Source organism: Festucalex cinctus, chromosome 15 (assembly GCF_051991245.1).
Source record: "Festucalex cinctus isolate MCC-2025b chromosome 15, RoL_Fcin_1.0, whole genome shotgun sequence".
Classification (NCBI taxonomy): domain Eukaryota; kingdom Metazoa; phylum Chordata; class Actinopteri; order Syngnathiformes; family Syngnathidae; genus Festucalex; species Festucalex cinctus.
Genome location: NC_135425.1, coordinates 17,097,092 through 17,116,994, shown reverse-complemented (window position 1 = coordinate 17,116,994; position 19,903 = coordinate 17,097,092). Strand labels below are relative to the sequence as shown.

Here is a 19,903-nt window from a genome sequence, read left to right as displayed (position 1 = left end):
ATTTTGTTAAAAAAACGACCATGTATAGTAAGGCGTTTTTTATTTGATTAAAAAAAACGGCCATGTATAGTAAGGCGTTTTTTATTTTGTTAAAAAAACGACCATGTATAGTAAGGCGTTTTTTATTTTGTTAAAAAAACGACCATGTATAGTAAGGCGTTTTTTATTTGATTAAAAAACGACCATGTATAGTAAGGCATTTTTTATTTGATGAAAAAAACGACCATGTATAGTAAGGCGTTTTTTATTTTGTTAAAAAAACGACCATGTATAGTAAGGCGCTTTTTATTTGATTAAAAAAACGACCATGTATAGGAAGGCGTTTTTTATTTGATTAAAAAAACGACCATGTATAGTAAGGCGTTTTTTTATTTTGTTAAAAAAACGACCATGTATAGTAAGGCGTTTTTTATTTTGTTAAAAAAAAACGACCATGTATAGTAAGGCGTTTTTTATTTGATTAAAAAAACGACCATGTATAGTAAGGCGTTTTTTATTTTGTTAAAAAAACGACCATGTATAGTAAGGCGTTTTTTATTTGATTAAAAAAAACGACCATGTATAGTAAGGCGTTTTTTATTTTGTTAAAAAAACGACCATGTATAGTAAGGCGTTTTTTATTTTGTTAAAAAAACGACCATGTATAGTAAGGCGTTTTTTATTTGATTAAAAAACGACCATGTATAGTAAGGCATTTTTTATTTGATGAAAAAAACGACCATGTATAGTAAGGCGTTTTTTATTTTGTTAAAAAAAACGACCATGTATAGTAAGGCGCTTTTTATTTGATTAAAAAAACGACCATGTATAGGAAGGCGTTTTTTATTTGATTAAAAAAACGACCATGTATAGTAAGGCGTTTTTTTATTTTGTTAAAAAAACGACCATGTATAGTAAGGCGTTTTTTATTTTGTTAAAAAAAAACGACCATGTATAGTAAGGCATTTTTTATTTGATTAAAAAAACGACCATGTATAGTAAGGCGTTTTTTATTTTGTTAAAAAAACGACCATGTATAGTAAGGCGTTTTTTATTTTGTTAAAAAAACGACCATGTATAGTAAGGCGTTTTTTATTTTGTTAAAAAAACGACCATGTATAGTAAGGCGTTTTTTATTTGATTAAAAAACGACCATGTATAGTAAGGCATTTTTTATTTGATGAAAAAAACGACCATGTATAGTAAGGCGTTTTTTATTTTGTTAAAAAAAACGACCATGTATAGTAAGGCGCTTTTCATTTGATTAAAAAAACGACCATGTATAGTAAGGCGTTTTTTTATTTTGTTAAAAAAACGACCATGTATAGTAAGGCGTTTTTTATTTTGTTAAAAAAAAACGACCATGTATAGTAAGGCATTTTTTATTTGATTAAAAAAACGACCATGTATAGTAAGGCGTTTTTTATTTTGTTAAAAAAACGACCATGTATAGTAAGGCGTTTTTTATTTTGTTAAAAAAACGACCATGTATAGTAAGGCGTTTTTTATTTGATTAAAAAAACGACCATGTATAGTAAGGCGTTTTTTTTTTTGAAGAAAAAAACGACCATGTATAGTAAGGCGTTTTTTTATTTTGTTAAAAAAACGACCATGTATAGTAAGGCGTTTTTTATTTTGTTAAAAAAAAACGACCATGTATAGTAAGGCATTTTTTATTTGATTAAAAAAACGACCATGTATAGTAAGGCGTTTTTTATTTTGTTAAAAAAACGACCATGTATAGTAAGGCGTTTTTTATTTGATTAAAAAAACGACCATGTATAGTCAGGCGTTTTGTATTTGATTAAAAAAACGACCATGTATAGTAAGGCGTTTTTTATTTTGTTAAAAAAACGACCATGTATAGTAAGGCGTTTTTTATTTTGTTAAAAAAAAAAAACGACCATGTATAGTAAGGCGTTTTTATTTTGTTAAAAAAACGACCATGTATAGTAAGGCGTTTTTTATTTTGTTAAAAAAACGACCATGTATAGTAAGGCGTTTTTTATTTGATTAAAAAAAACGACCATGTATAGAAAGGCGTTTTTTATTTGATTGATTTTGTTAAAAAAAACAAAAAAAAACCCCACCAAATGTGCCAAATGTGTTGGCCTTCTGGGGGCCCCTGCTGGCCCCAAGCAATTGGCTACCTTACCTCATGGCAACTCCAGACAAACTACGTGTGTGCGGTGTTGAATTTTCTGTAGCAAACACATATTCAGGATGTTCTTTATTGAAATTAAAATAATAGTGCATTACATTGCGGTTTTGATCTCAACTAAAATTTTGGCTTTACATAACAAATTGAAACAAATAACGTGCAAAACTAGCTTCGCGTGAATGACAAAACAGGCTCAACGAATTTATGGAAAATCAATGTTAAGTTTCAGTGCATTTGATAGCAGAACACTGCTGAAAAAAAATTCTAACTATTATTTATACCATCAAAATCACAAGTGACAACCTTGTTAAACCAAACGATTACAATAGAAATACAGTACTCAACGTATTTCGATCCATTGCCGCCATCTGGTGGGGACATGAAGACAACAACCTTTTCATGTCATAGAAACAAAACAAGTCTTTGTACTGGCTCAATGATTGAATGTGCATCTACAACAATCTTTTAAATACTTATAAATATGATTAGTTAAATTATCATACAAAGTTGAAGGAAATCAGAAGCATTTTCTTTGTAACAATAAAAAGCAAAACGGTTTCACATTTCTAATGAATTTAAAAACCTATAAATTCGTCTAGTCTTAGTATACACTGTGCGAAAGGAATTGTTCCACTAAATGAAGCAAATATGTTGAACGAAAAGTGACACTTAAGCCATTTTGATTAAAATAAATACTTGCGAGAGATAGTGTAGTTGTGATAAAGTAGTCAATTATTACTGAATAAATATAAAGGCGAAGATGTGCAAACAACAAACAGGGGTGTGATTGGCACATTTGTTTCAGTTGTGTTCATAGTTTCTCCCTTGCATCAAATTCATTAGACATCGATGGCGACTCCGTGTTTGGTGGAGATGACGTCCCTGGTTCCAGTCAGGTACATGAGCACGGAACACAGGTGCGGAAGCGTCGCCGTGGTGCTGACGTAAAGCCAGTAGGGGAGTGGCGCCGTGTTCCCCAAAGGGCACACCCACAGGCCGCGGCGCACGGCGTCCCGCACGTGATGCGTCGCCATGGAAATGAACAGCATCCACGGCAACGAGCACCAGGCGTCCTTCAGACGTCCCAGCCACATCAGGAAGCGGAGGGACAGACACAGGACGGGGATGAGGGAGGAGCAGTGGAGGGGAGGACGCTGAGGGAGAGAGGCGGCGGCCTGTGGGAGAAGAAAAAAATAAAAAATTAATTTTCATGAAAGGATTTGTTTGATTAAGTGAAATTAACTGTGATTTGCAAGTTCCTGATGTTATAAATGTACCCTGAATGCAACGTTGCTTACTAAGCATTATGTGATTCTGAGCGTGACTTAAAGGGATACTTCACTTACTTCCCCCCCCCAAACGACCATGTATACATAGTCGTTTTTTTAACAAAATAAAAAACGACTAACTATACATGGTCGTTTTTTTAACAAAATAAAAACCGCCTTACTATACATAGTCGTTTTTTTAACAAAATAAAAAACGCCTGGTCTTTTTTTTAATAAAATAAAAAACGCCTTACTATACATAGTCGTTTTTTTTTTAACAAAATAAAAAACGCCTGGTCGTTTTTTTAATAAAATAAAAAACGCCTTACTATACATGGTCGGTTTTTTAACAAAATAAAAAACGCCTTACTATACATAGTCGTTTAAAAAACATTGAAAACGCCTACATGGTCGTCTTTTTAATCAAATAAAAAACGCCTTACTATACATGGTCGTTTTTTTAACAAAATAAAAAACGCCTTACTATACATGGTCGTTTTTTTTAGCAAAATAAAAAACGCCTTACTATACATGGTTGTTTTTTTTAACAAAATAAAAAACACCTTACTATACATGGTCGTTTTTTTTTTTTAACAAAATAGAAAACGCCTTACTATACATGGTCGTTTTTTTAGGGGAAAAAAAAAAGCCTTACTATACATGGTCGTTTTTTTAATAAAATAAAAAAGGCCTTACTATACATTGTCGTTTTTTTTTAACAAAATAAAAAACGCCTTACTATACATGGTCGTTTTTTTTAACAAAATAAAAAACGCCTTACTATACATGGTCGTTTTTTTAACAAAATAAAAAACGCCTGGTCTTTTTTTTAATCAAATAAAAAACGCCTTACTATACATAGTCGTTTTTTTTTTAACAAAATAAAAAACGCCTGGTCGTTTTTTTAACAAAATAAAAAACGCCTTACTATACATGGTCGGTTTTTTAACAAAATAAAAAACGCCTTACTATACATAGTCGTTTAAAAAACATTGAAAACGCCTACATGGTCGTTTTTTTAATCAAATAAAAAACGCCTTACTATACATGGTCGTTTTTTTAACAAAATAAAAAACGCCTTACTATACATGGTCGTTTTTTTTAGCAAAATAAAAAACGCCTTACTATACATGGTTGTTTTTTTTAACAAAATAAAAAACACCTTACTATACATGGTCGTTTTTTTTTTTTAACAAAATAGAAAACGCCTTACTATACATGGTCGTTTTTTTAGGGGAAAAAAAAAAAGCCTTACTATACATGGTCGTTTTTTTAATAAAATAAAAAAGGCCTTACTATACATTGTCGTTTTTTTTAACAAAATAAAAAACGCCTTACTATACATGGTCGTTTTTTTAACAAAATAAAAAACGCCTTACTATACATAGTCGTTTAAAAAACATTGAAAACGCCTACATGGTCGTTTTTTTAATCAAATAAAAAACGCCTTACTATACATGGTCGTTTTTTTAACAAAATAAAAAACACCTTACTATACATGGTTGTTTTTTTTAGCAAAATAAAAAACACCTTACTATACATGGTCGTTTTTTTAACAAAATAAAAAACGCCTTACTATACATAGTCGTTTAAAAAACATTGAAAACGCCTACATGGTCGTTTTTTTAATCAAATAAAAAACGCCTTACTATACATGGTCGTTTTTTTAACAAAATAAAAAACGCCTTACTATACATGGTCGTTTTTTTAACAAAATAAAAAACGCCTTACTATACATGGTCGTTTTTTTAACAAAATAAAAAACGCCTTACTATACATGGCCGTTTTTTTTAATCAAATAAAAAACGCCTTACTATACATGGTCGTTTTTTTAACAAAATAAAAAACGCCTTACTATACATGGTCGTTTTTTTAACAAAATAAAAAACGCCTTACTATACATGGTTGTTTTTTTTAACAAAATAAAAAACACCTTACTATACATGGTCGTTTTTTTTAACAAAATAGAAAACGCCTTACTATACATGGTCGTTTTTTTAGGGGAAAAAAAAACGCCTTACTATACATGGTCGTTTTTTTAATAAAATAAAAAAGGCCTAACTATACATTGTCGTTTTTTTTAACAAAATAAAAAACGCCTTACTATACATGGTCGTTTTTTTAACAAAATAAAAAACGCCTTACCATACATGGTCGTTTTTTTAATCAAATAAAAAACGCCTTACTATACGTGGTCGTTTTTTTTAACAAAATAAAAAACACCTTACTATACATGGTCGTTTTTTTAACAAAATAAAAAACGCCTTACTATACATGGTCGTTTTTTTTAACAAAATAAAAAACGCCTTACTATACATGGTCGTTTTTTTAACAAAATAAAAAACGCCTTACTATACATGGTTGGTCGTTTTTTTAACAAAATAAAAAACGCCTGACTATACATTGTCGTTTTTTTAATAAAATAAAAAAGGCCTAACTATACATTGTCGTTTTTTTTAACAAAATAAAAAACGCCTTACTATACATGGTCGTTTTTTTAACAAAATAAAAAACGCCTTACCATACATGGTCGTTTTTTTAATCAAATAAAAAACGCCTTACTATACGTGGTCGTTTTTTTTAACAAAATAAAAAACACCTTACTATACATGGTCGTTTTTTTAACAAAATAAAAAACGCCTTACTATACATGGTCGTTTTTTTTAACAAAATAAAAAACGCCTTACTATACATGGTCGTTTTTTTAACAAAATAAAAAACGCCTTACTATACATGGTCGTTTTTTTTAATCAAATAAAAAACGCCTTACTATACATGGTCGTTTTTTTAACAAAATAAAAAACGCCTTACTATACATGGTTGTTTTTTTTAACAAAATAAAAAACACCTTACTATACATGGTCGTTTTTTTTAACAAAATAGAAAACGCCTTACTATACATGGTCGTTTTTTTAGGGGAAAAAAAAACGCCTTACTCCACATGGTCGTTTTTTTAATAAAATAAAAAAGGCCTAACTATACATTGTCGTTTTTTTTAACAAAATAAAAAACGCCTTACTATACATGGTCGTTTTTTTAACAAAATAAAAAACGCCTTACCATACATGGTCGTTTTTTTAATCAAATAAAAAACGCCTTACTATACGTGGTCGTTTTTTTTAACAAAATAAAAAACACCTTACTATACATGGTCGTTTTTTTAACAAAATAAAAAACGCCTTACTATACATGGTCGTTTTTTTTAACAAAATAAAAAACGCCTTACTATACATGGTCGTTTTTTTAACAAAATAAAAAACGCCTTACTATACATGGTTGGTCGTTTTTTTAACAAAATAAAAAACGCCTGACTATACATGGTCGTTTTTTTAATAAAATAAAAAAGGCCTAACTATACATTGTCGTTTTTTTTAACAAAATAAAAAACACCTTACTATACATGGTCGTTTTTTTAACAAAATAAAAAACGCCTTACCATACATGGTCGTTTTTTTAATCAAATAAAAAACGCCTTACTATACGTGGTCGTTTTTTTTAACAAAATAAAAAACACCTTACTATACATGGTCGTTTTTTTAACAAAATAAAAAACGCCTTACTATACATGGTCGTTTTTTTTAGGGGAAAAAAACCACCTTACTATACATGGTCGTTTTTTGAATCAAATAAAAAACGCCTTACTATACATTGTCGTTTTTTTTAATCAAAAAAAAAAACGCCTTACTACATGGTCGTTTTTTTTTAATCAAATAAAAAACGCCTTACAATACATGGTCGTTTTTTTACCAAAATAAAAAACGCCTTACTATACATGGTCGGTTTTTTTTTTACCAAAATAAAAAACGCCTTACTATACATGGTCGTTTTTTTTTAACAAAATAAAAAAACACCTTACTATACATGGTCGTTTTTTTTTAACAAAATAAAAAACGCCTTACTATACATGGTCGTTTTTTTAACAAAATAAAAAACGCCTTACTATACATGGTCGTTTTTTTTTAGGGAAAAAAACCCCCGCCTTACTATACATGGTCGTTTTTTTTTTTTTTGGACAAAATAAAAAACACCTTACTATACATGGTCGTTTTTTTAATCAAATAAAAAACGCCTTACTATACATGGTCGTTTTTTTAATCAAATAAAAAACGCCTTACTATACATGGTCGTTTTTTTAACAAAATAAAAAACGCCTTACTATACATGGTCGCTTTTTTTAACAAAATAAAAAACGCCTTACTATACATGGTCGTTTTTTTAACAAAATAAAAAACGCCTTACTATACATGGTCGTTTTTTTTAACAAAATAAAAAACGCCTTACTATACATGGTCGTTTTTTTTAGGGGGAAAAAAACGCCTTACTATACATGGTCGTTTTTTTTTAATCAAATAAAAAACGCCTTACAATACATGGTCGTTTTTTTGACAAAATAAAAAACGCCTTACTATACATGGTCGTTTTTTTAACAAAATAAAAAATGCCTTACTATACATGGTCGTTTTTTTTTAACAAAATAAAAAACGCCTTACTATACATGGTCGTTTTTTTAACAAAATAAAAAACGTCTTACTATACATGGTCGTTTTTTTTTTTTTAAACAAAATAAAAAACGCCTTACTATACATGGTCATTTTTTTTAACAAAATAAAAAACGCCTTACTATACATAGTTGTTTAAAAAACATTAAAAACGCCTTACTATACATGGTTGTTTTATTTTAACAAAATAAAAAACGCCTTACTATATATACATGGTCGTTTTTTTTAACAAAATAAAAAACGCCTTACTATACATGGTCGTTTTTTAACAAAATAAAAAACGACTTACGATACATGGTTGATTTTTTTTAACAAAATAAAAAACGCCTTACGATACATGGTTGATTTTTTTTAACAAAATAAAAAATGACTTACTTTTCATGTTTTTTTTTTTTAACAAAATAAAAAACGCCTTACTATACATGGTCGTTTAAAAAAGTGTTTCTTTAAAGAAAAAAAAAAAAAGATGTTTGTAAGGCTTTTTTTTTTTATTTTTTTTTGAAGGACCATGTATAGTAAGGAGTGTTTTTCTTTCTTTAAACAACCATGTATAGTATGGTGATTTTTTTATTTTTTTTTTTAAACGACCATGGATAGTAAGGCTTTAAAAAAAAAAATAATAATAAAAAATAATAATAATTATATAATATGATGTATTTTTTATAAAAACAACATTTTTTTTTTTTTTTAAGGACCATGTATAGTAAGGCGTTTTTTTTTTTTTTTTTTTTTCAACGACCATGTATAGTAAGGCTTTTTTTTTTTTTTTTTTTTTTTTTTTTTAAGGACCATGTATAGTAAGGCGTTTTTTTTTTTTTTTTTTTTTTTTTTTTTTTAAGGACCATGTATAGTAAGGCGTTTTTTTTTTGTTTTTTTGTTTTTTTTTTAAACCACCATGTATAGTAAGGCATTATTTTTAAACCACCATGCATAGCCATATATAGTAAACAAAAGGTGTTTAAAAAAAATGACCATGAATAGTAAGGTGTTTTCTTTAATATATATGTATATATATATATATATATATATATATATATATATATATATAGTAATATAGTATAGTAAGGCTTTTTTTTGGTGTTTTTATTTTAAACGGCCAAGTATAGTAAGGCTTTTTTTTTTTTTTTTTTTTTTTAAAGGACCATGTATAGTAAGGCTTTTAAAAATATATATATATCATATTATATAATATATATATATATATATATATATATATATATATATATATATATAGTAAGGCTTTTTTTTTTTTTTTAAAGGACCATGTATAGTAAGGCTTTTAAAAATAAAATAAAAATATATATATATATATATATATATATATGTATATATATATATATATATATATATATATATATATATATATATATATATGTATATATATATATATATATATGTATATATATATATATATATATATATATGTATATATATATATATATATATATATATATATATGTATATATATATATATATATGTGTATATATATGTGTATATATATATATATATATATATATATATATATATATATATATATATATATATATATATATATATATATATATATATATAGTAAGGTGTTATTTTTTTAAACGACCATGTACAATTGGGCTTTAAAAAAAAAAAAAATTTAATAATTTTTTTTTAACGACCATGTATAGTAGGGTGTGTTTTTTTTAAAGGACCATGTATAGTAAGGCATTTTATTTTTGTTTGTTTGTTTTTTTAAACTCTTTTTCAAGAGGACTTTTTTTTTTTTCTCTTTCTAACACACATTTCCACATGACATGGCACAAAATACAATCCAAGGTCCCAGGTTAGCCCAGTAAGCCCCAAGACTTGCGAAAATATAAGATTAAGAATGAAAATGAAAAATAAAAACGTGAGAGGCTTGAATTTCACACATTTCCTAGGTCAAGTGTCATGATTGCACTTTTTTCCCCAAATCACCCAGCCCTCGTATGCTAGAAAAAGCACCTTAAGTGACAGCGAGCCGGCCATGTAGAAGTGATCCAAGTCAATGATGGACGCCAGCAGGCCCGCCAGCAGCACCTCGTACACGTCGCTCTTCTTCCTGAGCCCGATGACCACAGCCCAGGACCACAAGCCCACGATGGCGTGCGTTCCGTTGTCCAGGGCGGCGCGCAGCCACAAGTGATGCTGGATGAGCGGAAGCTGCAGGGCGTGGTCCGCCGCCACGCAGAACACGCCCAGGCCGGCCGACGCCAGCAGAGAGGCGGAGCTGAACGTCTGCAACAGGGCCTGGGCCTTCTCGGTTTCCACGGCCAGGCTGAGGGGGACGGGGGCGCCATCTCCCCCGAGGCCCACGCCCAGCAGCGGGGAAGAGTCCAGCTTGGAGTAGAAACCTTGCATGTCGATGAAGGGCTGGGTGGTGGCCGCACGAACGCCCCTGAAGGTCAGCAGGACTCTTGTCGACTACACAAATAATAATAAAAATAATAAGTAAATACAATTTGTAAAGCACTTTTCTTCATAGTCAAAACAAATACATACATAAAATTGTACGTTGTTTTTTTTTGAGGTATTTTGAAATTCAAAATTAGCTCATTACATAATCAGCTAACTGTCCATGTATTGTACACATTCATTATGTGCACAATCATAAATCCATGTGACATAAACGACTGTATTGAGTCATTCAATTATTCAACAAACCACCTTCATATGAGGTTAATCAAGAGTATTAGTTAGCATTCTAGCCTAAATAACACACACCTAGCTACCACTACTAATGCCATTACATGAGTAAACAATTACACACACAGCACTTGACACAAATGATATTAAGTTATTCAATTAGCCTTTTGGCAGTTACACATAATTAATGTTAAGGACTGTAATTTTCCTTGGACAAAAATAACAATAAAACAAATACACATCAGATTGGCAAAATCAATACAATCGGTGTCTCTGAGCATTTCGAATTATTAAAAAGTAAATATAAGAACTTTTTTTTTTTTTTTTTTTACAAATCATAAATGCTTTTTAACGTCACTGGCTCGGTAATCATAATTATGTGTAGCATCCACGAATGCGATTAAACTGCCACAGTCTTGTAAATCAAGCCTAAAATATCGGTGCATCGACGTCGTTTTTATTCGTCTTGTTAATACAAAAAAAATAAATAAAATGAAGTTCACCTTATGTGACAGCTAGCTCGGAGCTAGCGTGCTAACAAGCTAATTTGGAGGATGCTGCATTGTGTGGGCTGACAGCAGATCGAGCTCTGCTATCGAAGAATAATGCAGCGAGCGAACACGCCATTCGCTTGCCATTAAAGCACATTTTATCATCAAATCATGACTGCGTTTAATATTGTGTAAAATCTTTTTTCCCCAGACGATAACAATAACGACACTTACCCCATCGTCTTGTACTGCAAATCCCCCTGTAAAACGCCACACACACTTCTTCTGATCTGAAAGCGCAGTCGGACTCCACTGAATAGCGCTAATTAGCGCCCTCCGGCGGATCGTATGATGTATAACCATCTTTTGTGAGTTACTCGTCAGCTGCTTTCATTTTCGATGGCATATTTAACCGTATTTCCTATTGATAATTAGATCTTAAAAAATCATAACATAGCATCACACAATTATAATCCCAAAAAACAATACAAACTATTGATTTTCGGAGTACTGTTATGTGTTAACCACGGCCAAGTTGTGTCTGTGTTGAATAGCCTATAAAGTATGCCAACATTTTCTCCACTAGACTTCTTATCTTTTGGCTTCCTCACATCTTTCTGCACAAACCATCTCCCTTGGCACTCTCTAACAACTGAGAGTTTATTTATCATTACCTAAAGTGTCTGGTCAGACCAAAATAGGAGACACCGAGCTCCTTTCAGTTTGACTCTCAGGCCAAGATGGACTCATTTATGTTATTCCATAAATAAATAAATAAATAAATAAATAAATAATATGCCAACTGGGATATGTTCCAGCTCACCCATGATGAACCTATTGACTGATGCATACAATATTAAATCCATAATTAATTTGGTAAGAATGTAAATCACAATTAGGACGATCATTTGTTTTTTGTTTTTTTTGTTTTTTTTTTTGGTGCAAAACAAGAAAATGTTTAAACGTAAAAAAAATATTAAGATAAATATATTTCTTTGAAACACAATAATTATGCAAGTTTCCTTTTGAGCAAACAAGGTTTATTAAATTAGTTATTTAAAAAAAAAAAGTGTAAATATATAGCCTACATTAAAACAACTTAAAATTAGTATTTCTAATTATGCCAATTTTGTAATTGTGGAGTGTAATAATTTAAATTGTAATCTAAAAACGGGTGGCATGGTGAATAACTGGTTAGCACATTCGCCTCCCAGTACTGAGGACGCCAGCTCGAGTCCAGGCTCCGGCCTTCCTGGGTGGAGTTTGCATGTTCTCCCCGTGCCTGCGTGGGTCTTCTCCGGGTACTCCTCCCACATTCCATAGACATGCATGGCAGGTTAATTGGGTGCTCCGAATTGTCCTGAGGTGTGCTTGTGAGTGTGGATGTTTGTTCGTCTGTGTGCCCTGCGATTGGCTGGCGACCAGTTCAGGGTGAACCCTGGCTGGGATAGGCTCCAGCACCCCCGCGACCCTTGTGAGGAGTAAGCGGTTAAGAAAATGGATGGATGCATGATCTACAAATAGACACAAACATTTAGATTCTTCACAATTGTAAAATGTCGCTTTTTTTTTTTTTTTTTACTTTGCTTTGTCCAACATCAGCGTGAAGGTTGCCAAGATAAAATAATACAGAATAGTAAAATGTTCTCTGCAATGATAAAATATCAACATCCATGATGGATAGTAAAAGCAGTTGCCGCACGCCTGAGACAGAAGGAGAGCTTGTGTCATTCGTCTATTTATCAATGGAAGGTCAACGTCGTCATTAGAGCCGAGCGAGGCAGTCGGGCTTTTTGATATAGCTTCTCCATGTGCACACACACACACACACACACACACACACACACACACACACACACACACACACACACACACACACACACACACACACACACACACACACACACACACACACACACACACACACACACACACAGGAGGTTCATGTGGATCACGTCTTGGCCACAGACAAAGAGCGTGGCTGACCATTTCAATCGCCATTTAATTAAAAGCCAGTCCGAGTACCAGGTGAAGAGTTTAATCTTTTTTCCTGAACTTGTAATGAGATGTACGCTGTGACAAAGAACAAGTGAGGGCAACAACGAGGATGCGTCATGCTCTCTTTTACACATTTTGAAGCTATCTTGTGTAAAATTATGGATTCAAGGAGAGTGGGGAGGAATGAATAAAATAGAGGCACAAAGATGAATGGATGAATAAACGCACACACACATACACGGGAACCCCAGCTGACAGCTGTTAGATGGTGTATTGATTTGTCCTCAGTCTCCGTATTGGCCTGCCAGAACTTGTCAGAATAACGAAGAGAGAAGAGCGAGGTGCTTTTAAAGCGACAGACATGCACAAGAGGCTTCAAAGGTTAAGAGAGACCAATGATCTTTTTCTAGCCATCGTTTTCTTTACCCTTTTTTGTCCACATGTTGACTTGGAACAACCATTCACATTTGGCAATTTAGCGCCCTCTTGTGGCAGTTTTTCGACCAGAAGGGATGGGCGACTATGGAAATATTGATACTGCGCCAATATCAGATTTTTTAAATGTATTTTTTTTTAGATATTGGGGCGTACAACGGCAGCCATTTCATGCTATTTTGAAGGCATCTTTATGAGGCATTGCAAACATAAACAAACTGAATAATGTAACTCACCGAAATGTGCTCTTCCTCTTGTTGAGAAGATAAATATGAAATTCATAGTCAATAGTTCATAATGAGGCGTGTGTTCAAAAGAGACCCAGTTGTCATCCTTCATTGTGAAATGGTCACATTTAATGGTTGAAACCTGTCATTGTATATACAGCTATAAAAAAGGACCCCAGGTACAGGTAACGACATTCTACTGCTAATACATACATTAATATTTTTTATTATTATTATTATTATTAAATAATAAACTTTTGTTCAATGTTAAAGTTACATATCATAGTTTACAAAATAAGATCAGAGAAATAAGCCATTATGAATGTCGTATTTAAAAAAAAAAGGGGTGGGAAAAATAAGCCAGAAACAGAAGAACTAAAACCCTATATGTGTTTTTGTAGTTGTTTCTCCATAAAATACATAAAAAAACACGCACAATTAAACACATCAGTACTCATCGGAATAACATAATACCAACAGTTGATCTTGGCAACGAAAAACTGCAACAAAAAAAAAAGACATTTTGTATGGATGTGAAGGCAGCAGAAAGCAAAGTGATTTGTGTTATTTTACAGCCATCAATGCCTCCCAAAAAACAGCCTTTGTCAAAAGTTTAAAAAAAAAAAAAAAAAAAAAAACTTGGGCAGCTTGAGACTTAATTACATAGAGATAGATATATATTTTTTTTCTTTTCTTTTTTTTTTTACAATCATAGTCTTTCTTGACAGATGCAAGCTAACTGTCTACATAAACCAGACTTTTGCAAGTGTTAGTCCTCATACGCCACTAAAATCATCTGTAGAATTATGAGTGGCGATCATTTTTGTGACTTCTGCTGCTTGATTATGTGAGCACCATTCATTTCCAAATCGATCAAATCGGCACGTTTTGGGGGACCATTTTACTGCAGGTGGGAGTCGTTGAGTCTTTGGCATGACGCTTTAGCTGTATGGGGGCACTGAGAAGGCGACTGGGCACGAGCACATGCGCACATGCTCGACTTTTACTTGCGCGCGCTTCCGTGGGAATTCCGCTGTATGTTCACGGACACGAAAAGTGAAATCCGGCGAAAGGTTAAAAAAAACCCAAAAAAAACAAAAACAAAAAAACAGATAAGAGTCAATACTGTTACCAGCCAAAGGATTTAAATTAAAGCCAGCAGGTGCTGTTAGACGACGAGTATTTGCAGCGATGCTTCCTATTGTTGCTGCTGATGAAGACGATGACGGCCATGACCGCTCCACTGAAGAACTTGTGTGTCGCCATTTCATTGAAAATGCTGCTTGGGGGGGTGGGGGGTATTGTCCAAGTCATCTTGGCAAGTAAGTGTATGACAGACAGAAATGATCAATGCACTCTATCCTTGGGACTTGTGCAAAAGAGAAAACAAAGATCCAGCCTCTTCTTCTTCTTCCTTCTCCTCTCCTCTCCTTTCCGTTTTAAGACGTTTACATCTAGACAGAGATGCAAAACAGAATGAAATTCTATTTGTATAATCTGAGCAAGAATTACATAGAAAATACTCATTGTTGCCAATTTGGCAACTTTCTTGCTAAATCTAGCAACTTCGCAAAGGCACTTGGTGACTTTTATTTTGTCAAAATCTCACAACTTTTTCTGGTGTTCTTGAGTTTTTTTTTTTTTTTAATTCATATTTTGCCTCTCCCACACATTATTCCTCTCTCCTACAGAGTGCATTACTATTTCATGCAAATTGACAATTATGCAAATTAGGCAATGGTGTCATTCAGCGACTTGTAGCTACTTTTAGGATAGCCAAACCCTACTTTCCTTACTGGGGAGTTGGCAACACTGAAGGTTATTGCAAACATGTGACCTCACTAGTCTAAACATGACATTCTGATTAATATCAGTTATTAATATTTGTGGAATATGAGTTATGAAGCAAAATCCTGCTGAGTTTATCCAACTCAGGGGGTGGCCAAACATTTTAAAATACTTTCAAACATATTTGCAAGTGCGTACTTGCAAATACATTTGAACATACTGTATTTGCAAATATGTTTAAACATATTTAAATATGATTTATAAACATATTTGAAAGCAGCTTTAACAATATTTACAAGAATGTACTTGCAAATACGTTTGAACATATATAAATATGTTCAAATTTATTGGCAAGCACGATTAAAAATATTTGCAAGTTAGTTGTAAACACGTTCAAACAATGTATATAAATGAGTTCAATAGTGTTTGCAAGTACGTATTTAAATACCGTTAAATGCCTTTAGAAATACGTTCTAACTAGGGGTGTCAGGAGATTACATTTTTTTGTCGTTAATTGCATGATTTCAAGAGTAGCTCGAGATTAATCGCACATTTTATATCTGTTCTAAATGTACAATAAAACGTCCAATAATATATATATATATATATATATATATATATATATATATATATATATATATATATATATATTATATATATATATATATATATATATATACATATATAAAACATAAAATAGTGGAAAAATGTTAAACTAATAGAAATACGGTTGAATCTTTTAGTCAATGATACAGTAATTTCATAATCATAAAATTGAGTAAAAATTTATAAGATATACTGTAAAAAACAAACAAACAAACAAAAAAAACAAAAAACGAGTGCGATATTGATTTGTGTTGAGGTCATTTTTCTGCCAGCAGATGGCATAATTGCATTTCCGAGACGATGACAGCTCAGTGCATTTTTCCTTTCATGTTCAGAGCTTTCTAATCTTTAACATGAATCAACTTGTGAAATTCTGCACATTTAAAATTGTATAATACAACTTGACCTCAGTTTCCACAAATATGCATTATTATTACATTTATTACTGCTAAATTTTGACGTGGACGTGCCTGCTGCGTTGCGACTGGAATTCCCTGCAGTACAGGCTTTCCAAATAAGGAACGGTCATTAATCGCACGTTAAAAAAATTAGTGGTGTTAAAGGAACTTTAATATTAACTCAAAATTAACGCACTAATTTTGACGTATTTAACTCATTCACTCCCAGCCGTTTTCACAGAGCAATCCCGTTCGCTCCCGGCTGTTTTACTGGATTTTGACTGATTTTGCAAGGCCCACAGAATATTGTGTTCTATTGCTATAAAAGCATGGAACCTACCAAAAGAAAGATTAAAGTCTTTTCTTTCACCAGGAAAAAAAGTATGTTTCAATCTGTTTCCGTTTTGCAGCAATTAGCATTAGAAGAGAGCTAAGTTTCATCAATTTTCACAAATCTATTCAAAATTGTAAGTAATTGTGCTTTTTTTCCTAGATGGCCCTGGTTGATCTCCTTTGCTCTGCTGCCACCTGCTGGCCGTTTGTGTAATAACTACCATTTCTGCAACCGTTCTTTGCAGTTGAGAGGCTGCATCAAAGCCTTCTGTATGCTCGAGCATAAAAAAAAAACAAAAAACAAAAAAACTTATAAATACGTCTTTGGGACATTTACAACATTAAAAAAACGTATTTACACGTTATTGGGAGCAAATGAGTTAAATATGTTGAAATATATTTGACAATCAAAAAGGTTTACTGCACTGTGGCAGTTCCACTAATAAATTTGGACTAAAATGTCATACAATAAAAGCTACAATTTCTTTGTGACCCGCTTTGGTCTACACCTGACTAAGAACAAAACATTTCCTGCTTGCATGTATTTTAGAAAGTCTCAACATGCACATTTTCAAAAAGAACACATCATTAAAGCACAATTTGTTTTTAAAAGCAGAAATAAATGACACGGGACAGCTTTGAATTGGATTTTACTTCAGTCGCTTTGTGGGGGGTTTTGCAGGGAAATAAATGAACTCCTTCATCACCCGATGCTTCTAAATGTGTTCTCGCCGTCGAAGGACATGCGTCGCCCTGATGAGTCCATAATCAATTCAAATATGAGTTTGTGTGTACTCACTAGATGAGGAGCAGCAGCATCCCTACCAGAAGAGGTGAGAAGAAGGTGAAAAGTTTGGCAGCCCTGCCCACTGGAGGTTCAGCCTTATGTGGCGCGTTGGACGAAGGAATGGGTGAGGTCTTGGTCTCTGTGAGGAAACACAAACACACCAACACAGACCGTTTCATTTCATCTTATTGCAATGAATCTACATGTTGATCCTACAACGTCACACAGCTGATTCCCAAGGGAATTGACATTTAAAAGACTGTTTTGACGAATGGCCGCTTGGAAGAAAGAAAGAAAAAAAAAAATCATGATAGCGGGAAGACGCAAACAGAAAGGAAAATGCATTGCAGTGCAAAATCAATTCTAATCTGCACGAGCAATCAATACGAGACTTGTTGAGGCAGTTATGAAGTGAACTGGACAAGAAAAATCATATTAATTTGGAAGCTGCCCAGAACTGATACACTTGAGCTTCTTGTTGAGGTCAGAGAATTACTCTGCTTTTTCTTTTTGTGGCTATAATTTATACGCTCTTATACGGATGAAGCAAGCCAAACTGCAAAACGTGAAATGGAGAAATGATTCATTTAATAAATGTTCACACAAGCCGTTAAAACATACATTGGATCGAGGTTATGATGGAGTAAGGCTCTAAATTTATTGGCATTGTGTTATCAGTGTCTGTCCGCCGCTCCTTATCCAGCTAAGGTGCCAACAGTGCCTTTGAGGCTCGCTCTGTTTTTCCTTCAAAATTTTTGTGTTTGACGCTGATTATCATCAGCAAATCTAATTTTAATGCTCATGCAACTTAAAACTAATTTAATGCCCATATCAAAATGTATATAAGGTACACACACATACACATATAATCTTTATATATTAGGATTGTCAGTGGATTACGATTTCTAATCATAATTTATCGCTTGATTTCCATAGTTCGCAATTAATCAAACATTATATTTGTTCTAATTGGACAATGAACTATTTTGGTTTTTCATAGTCTTGTTAATTTACATAAAAGTGGAGAATTATGGTTACCAAATATAATTATTTTTAGTTAATTGATACAGTAATTTTATAGCAAGTCATTCATAAAGTTATTGGAAGTTAAAAGATATACCAAACAGTTAAAATTAGTGTAAAACATTGAGTCAGATTTGTGCTGAGGTAATTTTTCTGACACTAGATGGCATTCGTGTTTCATGTTGGACATCAGTGCCAGAAACAGCATGTTTTTTCTTTTCAAATTCAGAGCAATCGGTATTTGGAACATGAAGCAACTCATGGATACAAGGTCATTTTGTTCATTGTAAATTACAACTAGTCTCCAGTCTCCACAAAAACTGTTTTATTGCAAAATTGTGTGATAGTGACTCCTTTGTACAGCGTTGTATGTAAAATAAAGCATGAAAAACAATTGTATTTAATTGTATTAATGCCTGTCAACATTGTATTTAATACCATTTAAGGCCTTAATTTGAGCTGATTCCATTTATTAACTTTTAATGCTTTTTAATGAGCCACAGAATCCCTGTAACATGACAACATTTCTACGCAACAAACTGTAAATCACCAGTTGTGTTGCAGGCAAAATAGCAAGCATCATAAACACAATTTTTGGGGAGACAGTCAGTGGAAACAGAATATAATTTCCCTCTCCCTCCAATTAATGAGCGTCGCAGAGCATCGAGGAGTCAGGAGATAGCGGGAGGAAGCAGCCAGGTGTGAAATGGAGAACGCAAAAGAGAGAGAGGGAAAGTGCACAGCATGTCGCTAAAGAACACTGAAATAAACTTCCCGCAAAGCAGTTTGCTTTGTTTTGAGTGGTGAGACAAATAAAAAAAAAAAGATGTGAGGATAAAGTGATGACGACCAGAGGCCGTTATGCAGTTTGCTCGGATGCAACAAGCCAGAAAAGATCACCAGAGAGCAGCAGATCTGGCAATCCAAAAGGCAGAATGATGAGAAGGAAATGAGACTTTATAGAGGAAAAGTGATGGATTTATGAGGCATGCACAAAGGGGACTTCAACTACAAAGACTCTAATCCTTTGTATTTAGGGTGACAATAAGCCACAAAATCATTGTGGGGGATCTGCAATTATCCTTAGCCTCTTAGTGAGCCGTGTTAAAGCCGAATTCTATCACACTGTTTGGGCAATTAAGGTGGCGTTTACACGTGTAGCTGGGTCAACACTTGTCAATCAGGGATGGATGTTACTTTACACATGGTGATCTCTTGAACAGTCCCCAGCGAGTCAATTTCTACTTCATG

General features: G+C 32.7%; 2 protein-coding genes across 3 annotated transcripts in view; both read right to left on the bottom strand.

Annotated features, from left to right (window-relative positions):
* Positions 1–2,196: 2,196 nt before the first annotated feature.
* tmem267 (transmembrane protein 267) lies at positions 2,197–11,374 on the bottom strand. Of its 2 annotated transcripts, none has more exons than XM_077497392.1 (3): positions 11,292–11,374; positions 9,886–10,344; positions 2,197–3,315 (listed from the first exon to the last, which is right to left on the bottom strand). In XM_077497392.1, the coding sequence occupies exons 2-3, from the start codon at positions 10,279–10,281 to the stop codon at positions 2,980–2,982; spliced, it is 732 nt and encodes a 243-aa protein (XP_077353518.1). In that variant the 5' UTR covers positions 10,282–10,344; positions 11,292–11,374; the 3' UTR covers positions 2,197–2,979. The 2 variants fall into 2 exon arrangements, with proteins under 2 accessions (XP_077353518.1, XP_077353519.1); XM_077497393.1 differs by lacking the exon at positions 11,292–11,374 and adding an exon at positions 11,070–11,280.
* A 2,450-nt stretch (positions 11,375–13,824) lies between these two features.
* Positions 13,825–19,903, bottom strand: part of cntfr (ciliary neurotrophic factor receptor) — a 210,001-nt gene continuing 203,922 nt past the window's right edge. The window contains exons 10-11 of the mRNA XM_077497254.1: positions 17,642–17,768; positions 13,825–15,171 (exon numbers count right to left, since the gene is read on the bottom strand). Of these exons, the coding sequence (XP_077353380.1) occupies position 15,171; positions 17,642–17,768 (128 nt within the window). The 3' untranslated portion in view covers positions 13,825–15,170. The remainder of the gene's footprint in view (positions 15,172–17,641; positions 17,769–19,903) is intronic.

Coding starts and splice junctions, on each gene's coding strand:
- tmem267 (XM_077497392.1), bottom strand. CDS start 10,281: ATGCAAGGTTTCTACTCCAAGCTGGACTCTTCCCCGCTGCTGGGCGTG. Junction 3,316..9,885: donor CCGGCTCGCTGTCACTTAAG/GTGCTTTTTCTA, acceptor CTTCTCCCACAG/GCCGCCGCCTCTCTCCCTCA.